The sequence below is a fragment of the Balaenoptera acutorostrata genome, chromosome 18, assembly GCF_949987535.1.
Source record: "Balaenoptera acutorostrata chromosome 18, mBalAcu1.1, whole genome shotgun sequence".
Lineage (NCBI taxonomy): Eukaryota > Metazoa > Chordata > Mammalia > Artiodactyla > Balaenopteridae > Balaenoptera > Balaenoptera acutorostrata.
In genome coordinates this window covers 77,264,649-77,281,444 of record NC_080081.1, presented here as the reverse complement: position 1 = coordinate 77,281,444, position 16,796 = coordinate 77,264,649, and the positions used below count along the sequence as shown (strand labels likewise).

The 16,796-nt window shown below is 48.7% G+C and overlaps 1 protein-coding gene across 4 annotated transcripts in view; it reads left to right on the top strand.

Annotated features, from left to right (window-relative positions):
• LOC102998822 (phospholipid-transporting ATPase IB) overlaps positions 1 to 15,779 on the top strand; it is a 535,813-nt gene extending 520,034 nt beyond the window's left edge. For 3 of the 4 annotated variants that reach the window (XM_007164203.3, XM_057533251.1, XM_057533250.1), the window contains 2 exons: positions 3,901 to 3,992; positions 14,656 to 15,779. In XM_007164203.3, the coding sequence (XP_007164265.2) occupies positions 3,901 to 3,992; positions 14,656 to 14,753 (190 nt within the window). In that variant the 3' untranslated portion in view covers positions 14,754 to 15,779. Of the gene's footprint in view, positions 1 to 1,501; positions 1,599 to 3,900; positions 3,993 to 14,655 lie in introns of those variants that run through there. The other variant, XM_057533252.1, reaches the window with a different exon arrangement.
• The last annotated feature ends 1,017 nt before the right edge of the window (positions 15,780 to 16,796 follow it).

Genomic DNA, 16,796 nt, shown 5'->3' with positions numbered 1-16,796 from the left:
AGGAACCTCCATACTGCCCTCCATAATGGTTGTACAAATTTACATTCCCACTGGCAGTATAGGAGGGTTCCCTTTTCTCCACACCCTCTCCAGCATTTATTGCTTGTAGATTTTTTGATGAGGGCCATTCTGACCAGTGTGAGGTGAAATCTCATTGTGGTTTTGATTTGTATTTCCCTAATAATTAGCGATGTTGAGCATCATTTCATGTGCATTTTGGACATCTGTCTTCTTTGGAGAAATGTCTGTTTAGGTGTTCTGCCCATTTTTCTTTTAACATCTTTATTGGAGTATAATTGCTTTATTGCCCATTTATTGATTAGGTTGTTTGTTCACTTTCTTGATAATGTCTTGATTCACAAAGGTTGTTGATTTTTTCCTTTTGTTGCCTATGCTTTGAGTGTCATACTTAAGAAACACTGCCAAATTCAAGGTCGTAAACATTTACGTGGTTTTAGCTCTTATATTTTGGGTCTTTGATCCATTTTGAGCTACTTTTTGTATGTGATTGCAGGTAAGGGGTCAACCTCATTCTTTTGAGTGTGGAAATCCAGTTACTCCCGACCCATATGCTGAACAGACTTTTCTCTCCTCATGAATGGTCTGGGTACCCTAGCCAAAAGTCAGCTGACCATAGACATATGGGTTTATTGTTAGACTCTTAACTACATTACAGTGATTTATGTGTATCCTGATGCCAGCACCACACTATTTTTATTACTGTAATTTTATATTAAATCTTGAAATCAGGAAGTATAAGTCCTATAATTGTGTTGTTCTTTTTCCAGGATTGTTGTGGCTATCTGGGGTCCCTTGTAATTCCCTATGAATCATAGGATAAATATTTGTTTCTGCAAAAAAAAAAGACTGTTGGAATCTTGCCTAATTGCTTTGGTTAGCACTTCTAGTAAATTTGTTGAGTAGAAGTGGTAAAAGCAGGCATCCTTGTCTTGTTCCTGATCATAGAGAGAGACAGTCAGAGAGAGAGAGCTTTCAGTCTGTCACCATTGAGTATGTCAGTTGTGGGTTTTTCATAAATGCTCTGTTATGTGGAGGAACTTCCCTTCCCGTCTTAGTTTGCTGAGTATTTTTATTATGAAAGGGTGTTGGATTTTGTCAAATGATTTTTCTGTGTTAATTTAGATGATCATTGATATTCTTCTTTCATTCTGTTAATGTGGTGTATTATATTAATTGCTTTTTGTATGTTGAATCACCCTTGCATTACTGGGATAAATCCTATTTGGTCAGGTTGTGTAATCCTTTCATTATACTGCTGAATTCAGTTTGTAGTATTTTGTCAAGAGTTCTTTTTTAAAATCCAAATCTCATTTCCCTGTGCTAATTTGTTTTTCTTTTCTTCTCATTAACCAGAATTAACCAAAGTAAATATTGTGTTTCTTCACTTTTTCCTATGTCTTTGTGAGTAGATGGCTTTCAAACCATCTATAGATAATAGAATGCTATAAATGGTACATGTTATTCTTATACCCCTTTCTAGCTTCAGCTTTTCCAACACTCACAGGACATGGTGCAAGAGTACAAGTGGAGGCTATGTCTGAGTGTGTGGAAGTTGTAATAGCCATGTACCTTGATTAACGCACCTGGGTGAAGACCACAATGCCTCGTGCTGCCCAGATTCTCTGGAGACGGTGTTAACACAGGGAAGAGGTAGCTGCCCTGTGTACCCACCACCACCCCCCCCGCGCGACCCCAGCTCTGTCCTGTGCTGGGAGGGGACCTGCACTCGCGTGTGGACGTCCCAGTCCACACGTCCCGCGCTACAACCACCCTCTGGCCCCCCAACAGGCCTCGGAGCGTGGACCCCAGCTGTGTGGTCTACTTCTAGGGAGACAGAGCTAGCGAGGGGGTCAGGTTGGCCTTGGATGCCAGCTTGGGCATCACTGGGCAGGAACTTCTAAGGTCTCGCGTACTTGGGCTGGGGGCAGGTGTGGGCTCTTGGTGGACATGTCTCCTTGGCCCCATGTCCCCCTTCCCACGTGGGAGGAAGGGCTGCAGGACACAGCAGGGTCAAAGGGTGGTGCTGTCATTGGCTAAAGCTGAGCAGGTTGGTGGACGTTCACTGTGCTTGTTTCTGTGTGTCTGATATTTCATTATAAAAAAGAGACCAGGATGCGTGGTTTCAGAGAGCCCTTCCCTTCTGTGGCTCTGTGAGGTTCTCACCAGCCCCATCGCTAGGAGGACCTTCTGGACCTGAAACGTCGGAGGGTCCAGGAGAGGCGGGGGGGAGCGCCCAGTCTGTCCCCTCAGTTCCTGGGGCGATATGCCTTCATCTCACCAAGGTCCCAACGGGGAGGGCCTCAGGCGGCCCCTCTCCCCCGGGGTCGGAGCTGCCTGGCAGTGCGGGTCACACAGGGAGGGCGGCTGAGAGCAGCCAGCTCGGGAGCCGTGGACGTCAGGCGGCCACACGAGGACGGCCCATCTGCTCATCCCTGCGGCTCAGAAGGCCCAGGGCGCTTAATGTGGCCCCTGCAAGGAAAGATGCAGAAGGAAGGGAGAGGCGGCGTGAGGGGACAGAAAGTGTGTGTTCTCAGCAGCCATCAGACATCTTCCCAAGGCGGGTAGGCTGGGGCTTGCCCTGAGCTGGTGATGAATTCAACCTTGTTCTTTCAGCCAAGATGATCGGAAACTGCTCTCTTGCAGAAACCCAAGAGCACAGTGAGCTTCAGCTCACAGGACTGTGGAGAATAGCCGGGCCCTGCTCCCCCTGCAAAGGCCCTGGGGGAGCGTGAAGTGGACCCTGGGCTCAGGCCTGGACGGGCTGGGGGGAGGGGTTCTGGACCACAAGCCACTGCAGCTCTTCCAACTTCTGCATCCTCAAGTTCCCACAGACAGCAGGCTGGGGACGTACGCGTTGCCATGGCAAAGTGCTGCACATCAGGTGGTTTAAACAACAGAGATGTATTTTCTCATGGTTCTGGAGGTCAGAAGTCCCGGGGCAAAGGTGTTATAGGGCTGGTTCCTTCCGAGGCCTCCCTCCTCTGCTTGCAGGTGAAGGCCGTCTTCTCCCTGTGTTCTCACATGGTCATCCCTCAGTGTATGTGTGTCATCTCCTCTCCTCATAAGGACCCCAGTTAGATTGGATTAGGGCCACCCCAATGACATCATGTGAACTTTATCAGATCTTTAAAGGCCCCATCTCGTAATCCAGCCCCATCCTGAGATCCTGGAGGGGTACAGTTCAGCCGTTACTGAAGTTGCCGGCCAACGCTGTACACTGCAGTCTGCTGGGGGCAAGCCCAGTGACAACCCCGGCAGCAGGAAATCGGGGCCATTTTCGAGCATTTCCCAACCCCCCACCTTTGGTTGGTAGTAAAGCCCAGCTGTCCTCTAGGGAGAACCTCTGTATTGCCCCAGAGCAGCGGCAGCCTTGGAGAGGGATCGTTTCAGGACAGGCAGGAAGAACGCCTAATCCTTGTGTTTTCAAAGAAAACTCACCTTCGTTTTCATTGTGGTTCAAAATAAGCATCAGGTTCTGCGGAAGGAAGGTGTCTCCGGCCGGGTCCTGGGGCACCCAGGCGAGGCTCCAGGCCTGGGGGCAGGTGGAAGGGAAGCTTTCCGTCACCGGAGCAACAGCTCACTCCTTGCCCGGGAGGCAGGGGCCCTGGTCCCCTTCCGTCAGGAGGCGGGCGGGGCTCCGAGGGTCGTGTAGGGACGGGCTGCGCGCAGCGCGGTTTTCAGAGGAGGGAGCCGCTCTCGCGGCGTCCAGGCGGCATCGCTGTAAACAGAGGGGCAGCTGGCGGAAAGGGACGTTCTCCTTGACGTGGGGCAGCCTTTTCCCGGTCTGTTTCGCCTTACGACCTGAGGCCATTCTTCCTCTGAGCACCTTCGAGAGGTGTCCGCGTGGCCGGAGACTGACCGTGTGCCATGTGCCCCCAGGACCAACGAGCGAGACCGGCTGCTCAAGAGGCTGGGCAGGAAGACGCCGCCCACCCACTTCCGGGGCGGCTCCCTCCAGCAGTCAGTGCCACGTGAGTAGCCCGCCGGCACGTGGCGTGGCCACTGCCAGGCTCTACACCCGGAAGTGAGATGGTGTATCTGGCCCCAGGCAGGTACAACCGGAGGGAGGGTTGGCGATTCCCCGGGATCCAATCAAATGTCTGAATGACGCGACCCGTAAACTTCAGATCTGATGTGGTTCAGCTCCTGTGGCAGCCTCCCCATCAGATTCTAAGATTGAAGGGATGCTACTTTTACATGGTTCCCCCCAAAGTAGCCCTACACTACTGGCATATTAATCACAACAATGGCAATCACCGGGGAAAAGTCTCTGTGGTCTTCCCAGGAAGGCTGTGCCCCGCACCGCCCCTGCAGCTGGAGGCCAGGCCCAGTTTCTGCCAAGCGGGGTCTGTGGGGATGCGTCAGAGGCCAGAGGAGCGGTGTGGGGGGGGGGGCACACCAGATGGAGCTCGGGGAGAGGATGGGCTCACCTGCAATCCAGCCCAGCCCCTGGGCTGCCAGGCAGGCGAGGGTGTTGCAGCCGAGTGCAGGGGCCCCTGCGTGGGCGGCCTCCCTTCCCCAGCTGAGGCCCCGGCTCCTGCCTCTGAATCCCGCCTCGTCCCCACCTGCACTCCCATCTCCTTCAACTGACGCCCCACTTCTGCTCTCCTTTCTCTCCTGAGTTGAGAAAGAAACAAGGGCTAGAAAGTGAAGCATCACTGCATCCTTAGGACAGGTACTGGAGGATCTCTGCCCAGCTCAGCTGAGCTCCGTCCCCGCACAGTGAACAGATCTTTGCAGACTTTCTCAACAGAGGGAAGGAAAGGAATAGGTGGGACGTCATGGCCGTCAGTGACCACCCCCGCCTGGACATCCCCGTGGGAGAAGGGGCTGCAGCAGCTCCCTGCAGGGCCCACATGCCCCGCATTCTCTGAGGCTTCTCTGCCCCAAGACACCTGGCCGAGCCTCAGGTCAGCACAGTAAGTGGCCCCGCAGAGCCCGGGCCTCGGACCCCAGCCACAGCCTCTGACCCTCGAGAGAGGTTGAGTCCAGAGGAGGCTGGGTGATGGGGTCCCAGGTACGAGGTTCGGGGTTCCACCTCAGAGCCGGGCTGCCTGCGGTCCTGTCCCAGCTCTGCCGCTTTGTGACCTTAGGTAAGTTAACCCCTCTGTTCCTACACCTGTAGAACAGATGACATGAGAACCTCCCTGGGGTTATTGGGAGGATTCACTGAGATTGTACACATAGAGTGCCTGGAACAGAGCCTGACAGCATGAAGTCCAAATGTTAGCTATTACTTGTCTTTTCTGCCACTAATTGAATAACTTTAGGCCACTTACTTACAGATTTCTCTAAACGTCTGTTTTCTCCTCTGAGGAGAAAAATAGAATCACATACATCTTACACAGCCTGTGAGGCTTCACGGTGATGGGCATAGAGAACACGAGTGCTGGTTCCCTAAACGCAGGGCTCGTGGCCGTGCAGCGTCCGACCAGAGAAAGAATAGACACTGAGAGCGAAGACGGCGCGAGAGCTTTCGTGGGAGTGCCATAAAGGGTCTTAAAACTACTACAAAACGTTTTATGAGCTCAGTGTTTTGCAGGACCAAAACAAAATTCTGATGAACAAATACAAAAAATAGGCAAGCTGCTAAAATCACACCACATTTTAAAGACACTCAGCAACTAGGAGTAGGACCCTAATGGATACCAGGGTGTTTCAGTCACGGACCACCAGAGAAGGCCATCAAGCATCAGGAGGGGCTCCTGGCCTCCGCGTGTCTCCGGCCTCAGTCTTCCCAGGAAACCAGAAGGAAAAGCCCTAGTCTTGGAGCCCTTGTTCTGATGGACCACCCGCACACAGTATTAGCAACTGAGCTCATTGTTTCCTACACGGTCTAATTTCCTTACCATCCACATGGTGTTCCCAATTTCCATTGCTATTAGGAGTCTTTTTCCAGACAGGAAATAGCTACTTTCATTAAGATGTTATGAGAGCTCAGATTCAAAACAATGCTACTTCAGGGAAGTAAGTTTTATTCCAAAATAATGGGGGAAAAAATGACCTGATTTTATGGACTTCACCAAATGTTCTACCAGAGGAAGACAAATAGAAATGCACCTGCCCTTCCACCTACCCAAATCCTATCCCCAGATCCTGGCCGTGGCTGAGCATTTAGGAAGGTCTGGTCCATTGAGTGCTTTCTCCAGGCCCCCATCATTCCTTCCTGGCTGTCAGGACTTCCTGAAGATGACTGACTGACTGTGGGAAATGCTAAGAGCCAGGGGCTCCCTCTGAGTGTGGATGCAAATAATGGCAGTTAAACGTCCATCAGGCAGGAGCTAGTGAACGGGTGGTGTGCCTTTGTCAGGCTGGGCAGGCAGAGGCTGGCTGGGTGATTACGGGCCCTGTCGTCCTGCTCTAACCCCTACCAGGCTTCGTTTCTAAGAGGAAAATATTTATCTGAATCACAGAGATGCCCGTGCTCCCAGGACCACCCTATCAGGCCACTCTCCTTTCTTTCTTGATTTCAAAGTCCACTTAAGCTCAGTAGAGACTAAGAACGTCCTGGTGCCCATTTTGGAAACATGATGGTGGATGCAGCCAGGGGAGCTGGTGGAGAAGCCCTCTGGTAGTGACCTCTGGGCACTCTGCTGACCCTGGGAGATTTGCTATCCCCTCTGCTGTCCCTTATGACAGATGCCTAGAAACCCCTCCCACCCCAGAGGGGCTGAGTTATATCCCACTGGACGGCCCTTGTGCCCATAAGACAAACAGGAGCTGCAGAGAGCACTGCAGCTGGCATCCCGCAGGTACAGGCGGATCTGAGTAGAAAACAACAAATAAAGACAGGGCGGTTGCCCCTTCCACCTGAACAGGGGTAGACAATTCCCGATGCTTTTCCCAAAAGGACAGTCCCAAACAATGTTCATGTTTACGTCTCAGCAAGTCCCCTTCATTCCTTCCCCTGCACCACCCCCTCAGAAAAAAACACATTAAAAAGCAGGTAGCAATTGCTCTGTTCGGGCTGTCAAGACAGGCTCCTTCGTCCCTGGCCTGGAGTAGAGGCCTCCTCTCCGGGCGCCAAGTGTAGAATTAGCCCCGACCCCAGGGGAGGAGGGCTCTGTGGTCTGGGCGTCACCAGCCCAGGAACCATGCTGGCGCCCATGTGGTGGATACAGGAGCTGGGAGGGCCTGGCCCAGTCCAGCCCATTCATTTTACATTAAAGTAAACCAAGAAGACGGAGAGCTTAAAGGGCCCCGGTTCTGTGGCCAAGTCACAGCCAAGCCAGGACTGCAACGAGCGCTTCTCACCAGTGCCCTGGCCCCGGGCTCGGCTCTACCGTGAAAGCAGGGCAGGGGGACGGCCAGCTCAGGACAGACAGCCCCGCGGTCACCTACCTCCCTGGGGAGGGAAGAGCAGCTACACGGTGTCCCCACCTCTCGGGGTCAGGGCCCCTCCTGCAGGGAAGCGTCCCCTTGGGTGGCAGGCCCACCACCCAGCAGCACGGGGGATCCGAGCACAGCTCTGGGGCCAGCTCGGGAAACAACCGACATGCCTAGAAACATCCCCTGCGGGAGACGGGAAGGTGGGTGCCGTCCAGAGCCCAGCCTTACTGCTGGAGGAGACGGTGCTATTCGCTCGATTTGCTCTGAAATGGCCCAGGGAGAGGCAGCTGGTCTGGTACGTCGCGGCAGACAAGACACAGCACAAAGAGCACACTGGGGCCTGGACAGCAGTGCCCGCGGCCACACGGGTTTCAGGAGGTTTCCTCATCCATCACCTCCGACCCACAGCTCATAGGCGAGAGGAGGCGTTTCCTCTTCAGATCCCAGGCAGCCCCCGAGGCTGGGAGACCCAGCACAGCCTCCCTGTAGGAAGCAGTGGGCCGTGAGGAAGCCCAGGAGCGCCAGGGCCACCCAGGGCAGGATGAGCCGCCTGCCTGCGCCGGCTGGAGGGGCTCACGCTGCCCTCGGGCTGCTGTCCGGGGTGGGGACTTTGGGTTGTGGGTTTGGTCTTGTTAGAAATGCAGGTGAGCAGCTCAACCGACGCCCCGTGGGGGCACCTCTGTTCTCGCTCTGCCTTCACCCCCACCTGCTCCCTGCTGCCCAGCCGTGCCCTCAGCGGCTCCCAGGCCCCCTCTGCAGCCCAGCCCACACCTCCCGCCTCCCAGGGTGGCCCTCCTGAGCCCCGGGGTCCTCTCAGGCTGAAAGGCATGCTCTCGGGAAGAGCTGGCCGGCCGGCCAGCCAGCCCTGGGGGGGATGGAGACTCGGCTTACAGTGTGATCAGAGCAGGAAGTCACTTCCTCTCCATCCCCACGAGGACTTTTTTATACATTGCTACTGTATGTCTCTATAGTCCAGAAACTTTCCTTTTTAAGCCAAATGTCTGAGTAAAGTAAGAATCCAGGATGAAGGGTCACAAGATGGCAGAGTAGAAGAACATGAGCTCACCTCTTCTTAGAGAAACATCAAAATCACAACTAACTGCTGAACAACATCAACAAAAAAACGCTGGAACCTACCAGAAAAGACACCCTACATCCAAAAGCAAAGAAGCCGCCACAACAAGACAGTAGGAGGGGAGAAATCATGATAAAATCAAATACCATACCCACCGGGTAGGCAGCCCACAAACTGGAAAATAATTATACCACAGGAGTGAAAGTTCTGAACCTGAGAAAGTATTTGAAGAGCTAATAGCTGAAAACTTCCCTAACATGGGAAAGGAAACAGTCACCCAAGTCCAGGAAGCACAGAGAGTCCTAGGGACAATAAACCCAAGGAGGAACATGCCAAGACACAAACTGACAAAAACCATAGACAAAGAAAAAAAAGCGGCAAGAGAAAACCAACAAGTAATGTACAAGGGAACTCTCCCCTAAAGTTATAAGCTGATTTCTCAACAGAAACTCTGCAGGCCAGAAGGGAGTGGCATGATATATTTAAAGTGATGAAAGGCAAGAAACTACACTAAAAATACTCTACCCAGCAAGGCTCTCATTCAGATTTGATAGAAAAATCAAAAGCTTTACAGACAAGCAAAAGCTAAGAGAATGCAGCACCACCAGGCCAGCTTTGCAACAAATGCTAAAGGAACTTCTCTAGGCAGTAAAGGAAAGGCCACAACTAGAAAACATGAAAATTATGAACAGAACAGCTCACGAGTAAAGGCAAACATACAGTAGAGGTAAGAAATTGCACACAAATATGATATCAAAACCAGCAATCATGAGAAGAGTGGAGCACAAATGCAGGATATTGGAAATGCGTTTGAAATTAAAAGACCAGCAATTTAAAACAATCTTGTTTATATACAGACTGCTATATCAAAACCTCATGGTAACTGCAAACCAAAAACCTACAATAGATACACACACAAAAAAGGAAAAGGAATCCAAACACAACACTAAAGTTAGTCATCAAATCACAAGAGAAGAGAACAAAAGAGGAAGAGAAGAAAAAAGACCTACAAAAATAAATCCAGAACAATTAACAAAATGGCAGTAAGAACATACATATCAATAATTACTTTAAAGGTAAATGGATTAAATGCTCCAACCAAAAGACAAGGGCTGGGTAAATGGATACAAAAACAAGACCCATACATACGCTGTATACAGGAAGCCCACTTCAGATCTAGGGACACATACAGACTGAAAGCAAGGGGATGGAAAAAGACGTTCCATGCAAATGGAAATCAAAAGAAAGCTGGAATAGCAATACTCATATCAGACAAAATAGACTTTAAAATAAAGACTGTTACAAGAGACAAAGAAGGACACTACATAATGGTCAAAGGATCGATCCAAGAAGAAGATATGACAATTGTGAATATATATGCACCCAACATAGGGGCACCTCAACATATAAGGCAAATACTAACTGCCATAAAAAGAGAAATCAACGGTAACACAGTAATAGTGGGGGAATTTAGCACACCACGTTCATCAATGAACAGATCAGACAGAAAGTCAAAAAGGAAACACAGGCCTTAAATGACACATTAGACCAAATGGACTTAATTGACATTTATAGAGCATTCCATCCAAAAGCAGCAGAATACACATTATTCTCAAGTGCACATGGAACATTCTCCAGGACTGATCACATGCTGGGCCAGAAAGCAAGCCTCGGTAAATTTAAGAAAATTGAAATCGTATCAAGCATCTTTTCCGACCACACCACTATGAGATTAGAAATAAACTACAAGGAAAAAAACTATAAACACAAACACGTGGAGGCTAAATAATATACTACTGAACAACCAATGGATCACTGAAGAAACAAAAGAGGAAATCAAAAAATACCTAGAGACAAATGAAAATGAAAGCACAATGATCCAAAACCTATGGGACACGGCAAAAGCAGTCCTAAGTGGGAAGTTTATTGCAATTACAATCTTACCTCAGGAAACAAGAAAAATCTCAAATAAACAACCTAACCTTATACCTAAAGCAACTAGAGAAAGAACAAACAAAACCCAAAGTTAGCTGAAGGAAAAAAATTATAAAGATCAGAACAGAAATAAATGAAATGGAGACAAAGAAAACAATAGAAAAGATCAATGAAACTAAAAGCTGGTTCTTTGAAAAGATAAAATTGATAAACCTTTAGACCCATCAAGAAGAAGAGGGAGAGGGCTCAAATCAATAAAATCAGAAATGAAAAAGGAGAAGTTACAACAGACACCACAGAAATACAAAGGATCATAAGACTACTACAAGCAACTGTATGCCAATAAAATGGACAACCTGGAAGAAATGGGCAAATTCTTAGAAAGGTACAATCTCCCGAGACTGAACCAGGAAGAAATGGAAAATATGAACAGACCAATCACAAGTACTGAAATTGAAACTGATTAAAAAAAACCCCCAACAAACAAAAGTTGAGGACCAAGTGGCTTCACAGGTGAAGCCTCTCAAACATTTAGAGAAGAGTCAATACCTATCCTTCTGAAACTCTTCCAAAAAATTGCAGAGGAATGAAAACTCCCAAACTCATTCTATGAGGCCACCATCATCCTGATACCAAAACCTGACAAAGATACCACAAAACAAGAAAATTACAGGCCAATATCACTGATGAACACAGACACAAAAATCCTCAACAAACTACTAGCAATCCAAATCCAACAATGCATTAAAAGGATCATACAACATGATCAAGTGGGATTTATCCCAGGGATGCAAGGATTTTTCATTACCCACAAATCAATCAGTGTGATACATCACATCAATAAATTGAAGAATAAAAACCATGTGATCATCTCAATAGATGCAGAAAAATCTTTTGACAAAATTCAGCACCCATTTATGATAAAAACTCTCCAGAAAGTGGGCAAGGAGGGAACCTACCTCAGCATAATAAAGGCCATATATGACAGCCCTACAGCTAACGTCATACTCAATGGTGAAAAGCTGAAAGCATTTCCTCTAAGATCAGGAACAAGACATAGATGTCCAGTCTCACCACTTTTATTCAACATAGTTTTGGAAGTCTTAGCCATGGCAATCAGAGAAGAAAAGGATATAAAGGTAATCCAAATTGGAAAAGAAGTAAAACTGTCACTGTTTGCAGATGACATGATACCATTGGGTTGGCCAAAAACTTCGTTTGGGTGTTTTCATAACATCCTATGGAAAGACCCAAACGAATTTTTTGGCAAACCCAATGCATATAGAAAATCCTAAAGATGCAACCAGAAAATTACTAGAGTTCATCAATGAATTTGGTAAAGTTGCAAGAGAAATTAAAGAAACAATCCCATTTACCATCACATCAAAAAGAATAAAATGCCTACAAATAAACCTACCTAAGGAGGCAAAAGACCTGTACTCCAAAAACTGTAAGAAGAAAGAAATCGAAGATGACACAAAAAGATGAAAAGATATACCATATTCTTGGATTGGGAGAATCAATATTGTCAAAATGACTATACTACCCAAGGCAATCTACAGATTCAGTGCAACCTCTATCAAATTACCAGTGGCATTTTGCACAGACCTAGAACAAAAAAAAATCTTAAAATTTGTATGGAGACACAAAAGACCCCGAATAGCCGAAGCAATCTTGAGAAAGAAAAACAGAGCTGGAGGGATCAGGCTCCCTGACTTCAGACTATACTACAGAGCTACAATCATCAAAACTGTGCTACTAGTACAGAGATAGAAATATAGATCAATGGAACAGGACAGAAAGCCCAGAAATAAACCCACACACCTACGGTCAATTAATCTATGACAAAGGAGGCAAGACTACACAATAGAGAAGACAGTCTCTTCAATAAATGGTACTGGGAAAACTGGACAGCTACATACAAAAAAAAAAAAATTAGAACATTTTTTAACACCGTACACAAAAATAAACTCAAAATGGATTAAAGACCTAAATGTAAGACCAGATACCATAAAATTCTTAGAGGAAAACATAGGCAGAACACTCTTTGATATAAATTGCATCAGTATCTTTTTTGATACATTTCCTAGAGTAATGGAAATAAAAACGAAAATAAACCAATGGGACCTAATTAAACTCAAAAGCTTTTGACAGCAAAGGAAACCGCAAACAAAAGAAAAGACAGCCATCAGAATGGGAGAAAATACTTGCAAATGATGCAACCGACAAGGGGTTAATATCCAAAATTTATAAACATCTCATATGGCTCAATATCAAAAAAACAACCCAATCAGAAAATAGGTAGAAGACCTAAATAGGCATTTCTTGAAAGAAGACATACACATGGCCAAGAGGCACATGAGAAAATGCTCAATGTCGTTAATTAGAGAAATGCAAATCAAAACTACAATGAGATATCACCTCACACCAGTCAGAATGGCCATCATCAAAAAAGTCTGCAAACGAGAAATACTGGAGAGGGTGTGGAGAAAAGGGAACCCTCGTACACTGTCAGTGGGAATGTAAGTTGGTGCAGCCACTACAGAGAACAGCGTGGAGGTTCCTTAAGAAGCTAAAAACAGAGCTACCCTATGATCCAGCAATCCCACTCCTGGGCATAATATCTGGAGAAAAACATGGTTCAAAAGGATACATGCACCCCAATGTTCATTGCAGCAATGTTTACAATAGCCAGGTCATGGAAGCAACCTAAATGTCCACTGACAGATGAACAGATAAAGAAGATGTGGTACATATAGACAATGGAATATTACAAGGCTATTAAAAAGAATGAAATAATGCCATTTGCAGCAACATGGATGGACCTGGAGATTATCATACTAAGTGAAGTAAGTCAGCCAAAGACAAATATCACATGATATCACTTATATGCAGGATCTAAAAAAATGGTACAAATGACCTTACTTAGAGAGTGAACTTATGGAACCGGGGGTGAGGGGGTGTAGGGATAGATTAGGAGTTAGGGACTGACATGTCACACTGCTCTATTTAAAATAGATAACCAACAAGGACATAGCACAGGGAACTCTGCTCAATACTCTGTAATAACCTAAATGGGAAAAGAATTTGAAAAAGAATAGGTACATGTATAACTGTATCACTTTGCTGTACACCTGAAATGAACACAACATTGTTAATCAGCTATACTCCAATATATCAATAAAATTAAAAAAAAAAAAAAAGAAGAATCCAGGATGATACATGGGCAAAATTTCTGATTTCTTCTCCTTTAAAGGCTATGACGAACTAACAGCTCCAGTAACAGTCATAAATATGCACAGACAAGAGGCAGGCTGTTGCCTGTGATGTCTTTTGCTCAGAAGGTCGAATCCAGCTGCGGGACGTTTCCATACCCCTGACCCAGAAGGGTCGGTCAACAGAGAGGGACTCCTGCAAATGTCCCTCCTGTGGGAAGGGCCAGTTAGGAGGGACAGCCCTGCCTTGGGCTGTGAATGCTAACCCCGTCTCAGAACCTCAGGACGGAGCTGCAGGAGAGCGCCGGCCCTTGGGCAAGTCATGACATCACCTTGTGCCTCAGTTTCCCCACCTGTGACATGGGAAGAACTCTCACCCATCTCATAGGGCTGTCGGGAGGAAGAACTGAGCTATGTGTGCGTAGTACATATAACAGTGCCTGAGACACGGAGCATTCGATAACTGTCTGCTATTGTTACCGGCATCATTATTGGAACTGATTGTAAAAAGCAGTCTTTCTGTAGCCACTGGGCCAATCATTAAATTCCTCTTGACTTTATCTAGTGATCTTTTTCTTTCTTTACCCAAAAGTAAACCCGCTGTAATGTATTACTGGTCCAAATCCATACAATTTCAGTGAAGCAAGCTCCCAGCACTGTGCACTTTGCCAGCCTTTACTGTTAGCATGTGCCTACTTACCTGGCATGTTTACAGCTTCATAAATTACCGACTGGCCTGCAGCTTCGGGCGGACTGGGACATTTCCGGTGCAGAATGACTTTGCCTTTCCCCTTGACTGGTGGTGGGAAAGTGCAGCCATGGACCAGTGACCCACTGATTATGCTGCACAGGCAGAAATGGGAGGCCACCCCTCTGAGCCCTGCCCGTCCCACCAGCACAGAACCACTCGGCCTCTGCCCACTCTTGGCCACCCACCCCTGCAAGGGGGTCACAGGCCTCTGGACCCCCATCCAAGGCTACGGAGGCCAGTGTGTAGAAGCTCGGCGGCAGCCCCCGCCCCCCAGAAGCAGCTTCTCCTAGTCCCTCCTCTTACCCAGGCCCTCTGTGCTCCTCTTCCAGATGGATACGCCTTCTCGCAAGAGGAGCACGGAGCCGTGACCCAGGAAGAAATAGTGCGCGCCTACGACACCACCAAACAGAAATCCAGGAAGAAGTAAGACGTGGTCTCCCGTTGGAGCCTCAGAAAGAGGTGCGTTTGCTGCACCCAGTGTTAACACGTGTTTGTCAGAAGAGACGGGTGTCAGTGGCCAAAACACCGGACACACGTCCCGTGGCCTTAGCCCACCCGTTTGTTAGTTCTCGATGCCCTCGCAAACCTGGACACGGGCCGCAGGGGAAGCCACTTTCCCCCTTCCAGCTCGTCCATCCGCAGTGCTTGGCCTGACTTTTGTTTACGCTGTTTCGAAGCATTCAACTGTGCCCTGTGAGGTGTGAAATTAAAAACATTATGTTTCACCAGTATTTCAACATCAGTCCCGGCGGTTCTGGGAGAAGACAGAGTGGGTTTCATGGTGCATGAGAAACCCACCTGGTGGGGCTGCAGCGGGCACGCCGACTTCCTGTGTTGTCAACCCACAGATTCGGTCCGCGGTCAGCGTGTAAACCTCACTGGAGGCAAGCTGCCAGCTTGCTTTGATTCCCCCCTTTGTTTGTATGAAGTTGGCATAAACGTCCTGATTGCAGTGAAATCACAAACATAGGTATCTGGGTGGTACACCTGAGAACGACTACGGGAACCTCAGTCACATTCCCAGCAGGGCGGGCCCGTCGGGGTCCCCCTGGTCCCTGCACCCTTGCTGCCCGGGCGCCCCGCGCTCAGACCTGCTGCATGGCTCTTCCCACGCTTGGTGCGCGGCGGCAGCGGGCACCCGCCCAGACCCCCGCCCTCCCTGCTTCTCCCCAGATTCAGATATGGATGCGAGAAACCCCTTCCTCCATAACTAGAGAAACATAGCGATTCGCGCAGATTCTAAGTGTCTGTTCTATCTGCCTCTTTCTGACGACAGGGGAGCCTGCAGGTCACGGCAATGGTGGAGCCGCTGGGGCCCTGCCCGCCGTGGACAGGCTCTCAAAACTCATTTCCCGGCCTCCAGACCCCTGGACCTGGGCACCTGCTTAAATTAGAACCCACGCTTCTTCTCTTGGGTGCTCAGAGCACATTTTGCCTTTTGAGTGAATTCACAGCACATCTCCCCAGCGAAGGAGTACACCTGTCGCTCCACAATCGGAGCCGATGAGTAACCCAGTGGGGAGAGGGAGGGCCCCCGAGGCTGCTGAGGAAGATGACCGTTGGAGGGAAGCAAGGGCACGGAGACACTTTTCCTGCAAATCTCAGTAGAAATTTCTGAAATCAAGCGCTGAAGCCCAGACAGTTGTCATGATCAGCCTCAGGTGTCCACGGATGCGTGGTTTTCAGTGAACAGAAGTCCAAACGTTTCAAGGAAATGGCCTTCCTTACATTGACAGGTTTTCCTTCCTCATCCAGCCAGGGCTAGACGCAGGCAGCTCTCTGCACGTGAGGGGCCCTGAATCTCAGACGAGGAAGGGGAGTGCCGAGTCCCTGACTTTGAACCACGGAGTCCCACGTTCTGAACGTGGACGGAACCCGGATGCCTGGGGGCGGGGAAGGGCACCTGGAGCCCTTCGTAATCGCCCAGTCCGGAGGCACGTCCTCTGCTCGCAGCTTTGGCGGCTGAACCAGATTTTTGGATCTGGCTTAACATCAATACTCCTGGGCAGCTGCTGCTGCTTAAAACGGCACGGTCCCTCTGGGGAGGGCTGAGCTAAATTAGGAAGTAAAACAACAGGGCATTTTGCTTCCTCCCCATCATTTCGAGCACCCACATCTCACTGGGCATGGAGGTAATTTAGAGTATGATTTGCGTGGACCCCAAAAACGAATACCCCGCTCGTGAGGTGACGGGGACCTAGAGGGGGATCCAGGGCAAGCAGAACAATGCAGCGAAGAGGCAAATCCAGGTGCCACTCCTTCCTCCCCAAGGTCTAAGACATTTTAAACACTAGAGCACCCAGCAAGATGAGCGGTTGAAGGACCATCATGCAGGAATCACAACAGAATATGTGCCTGTAATTAACACAGCAAAGCAAGGTGGACGCCTTCCCTGCACACGCAGAGGATGAAGTCCTGAGTACAGAGGAGAAACGAACGTTCTCACTGAGTCCTGTTAGGCATCCTGACG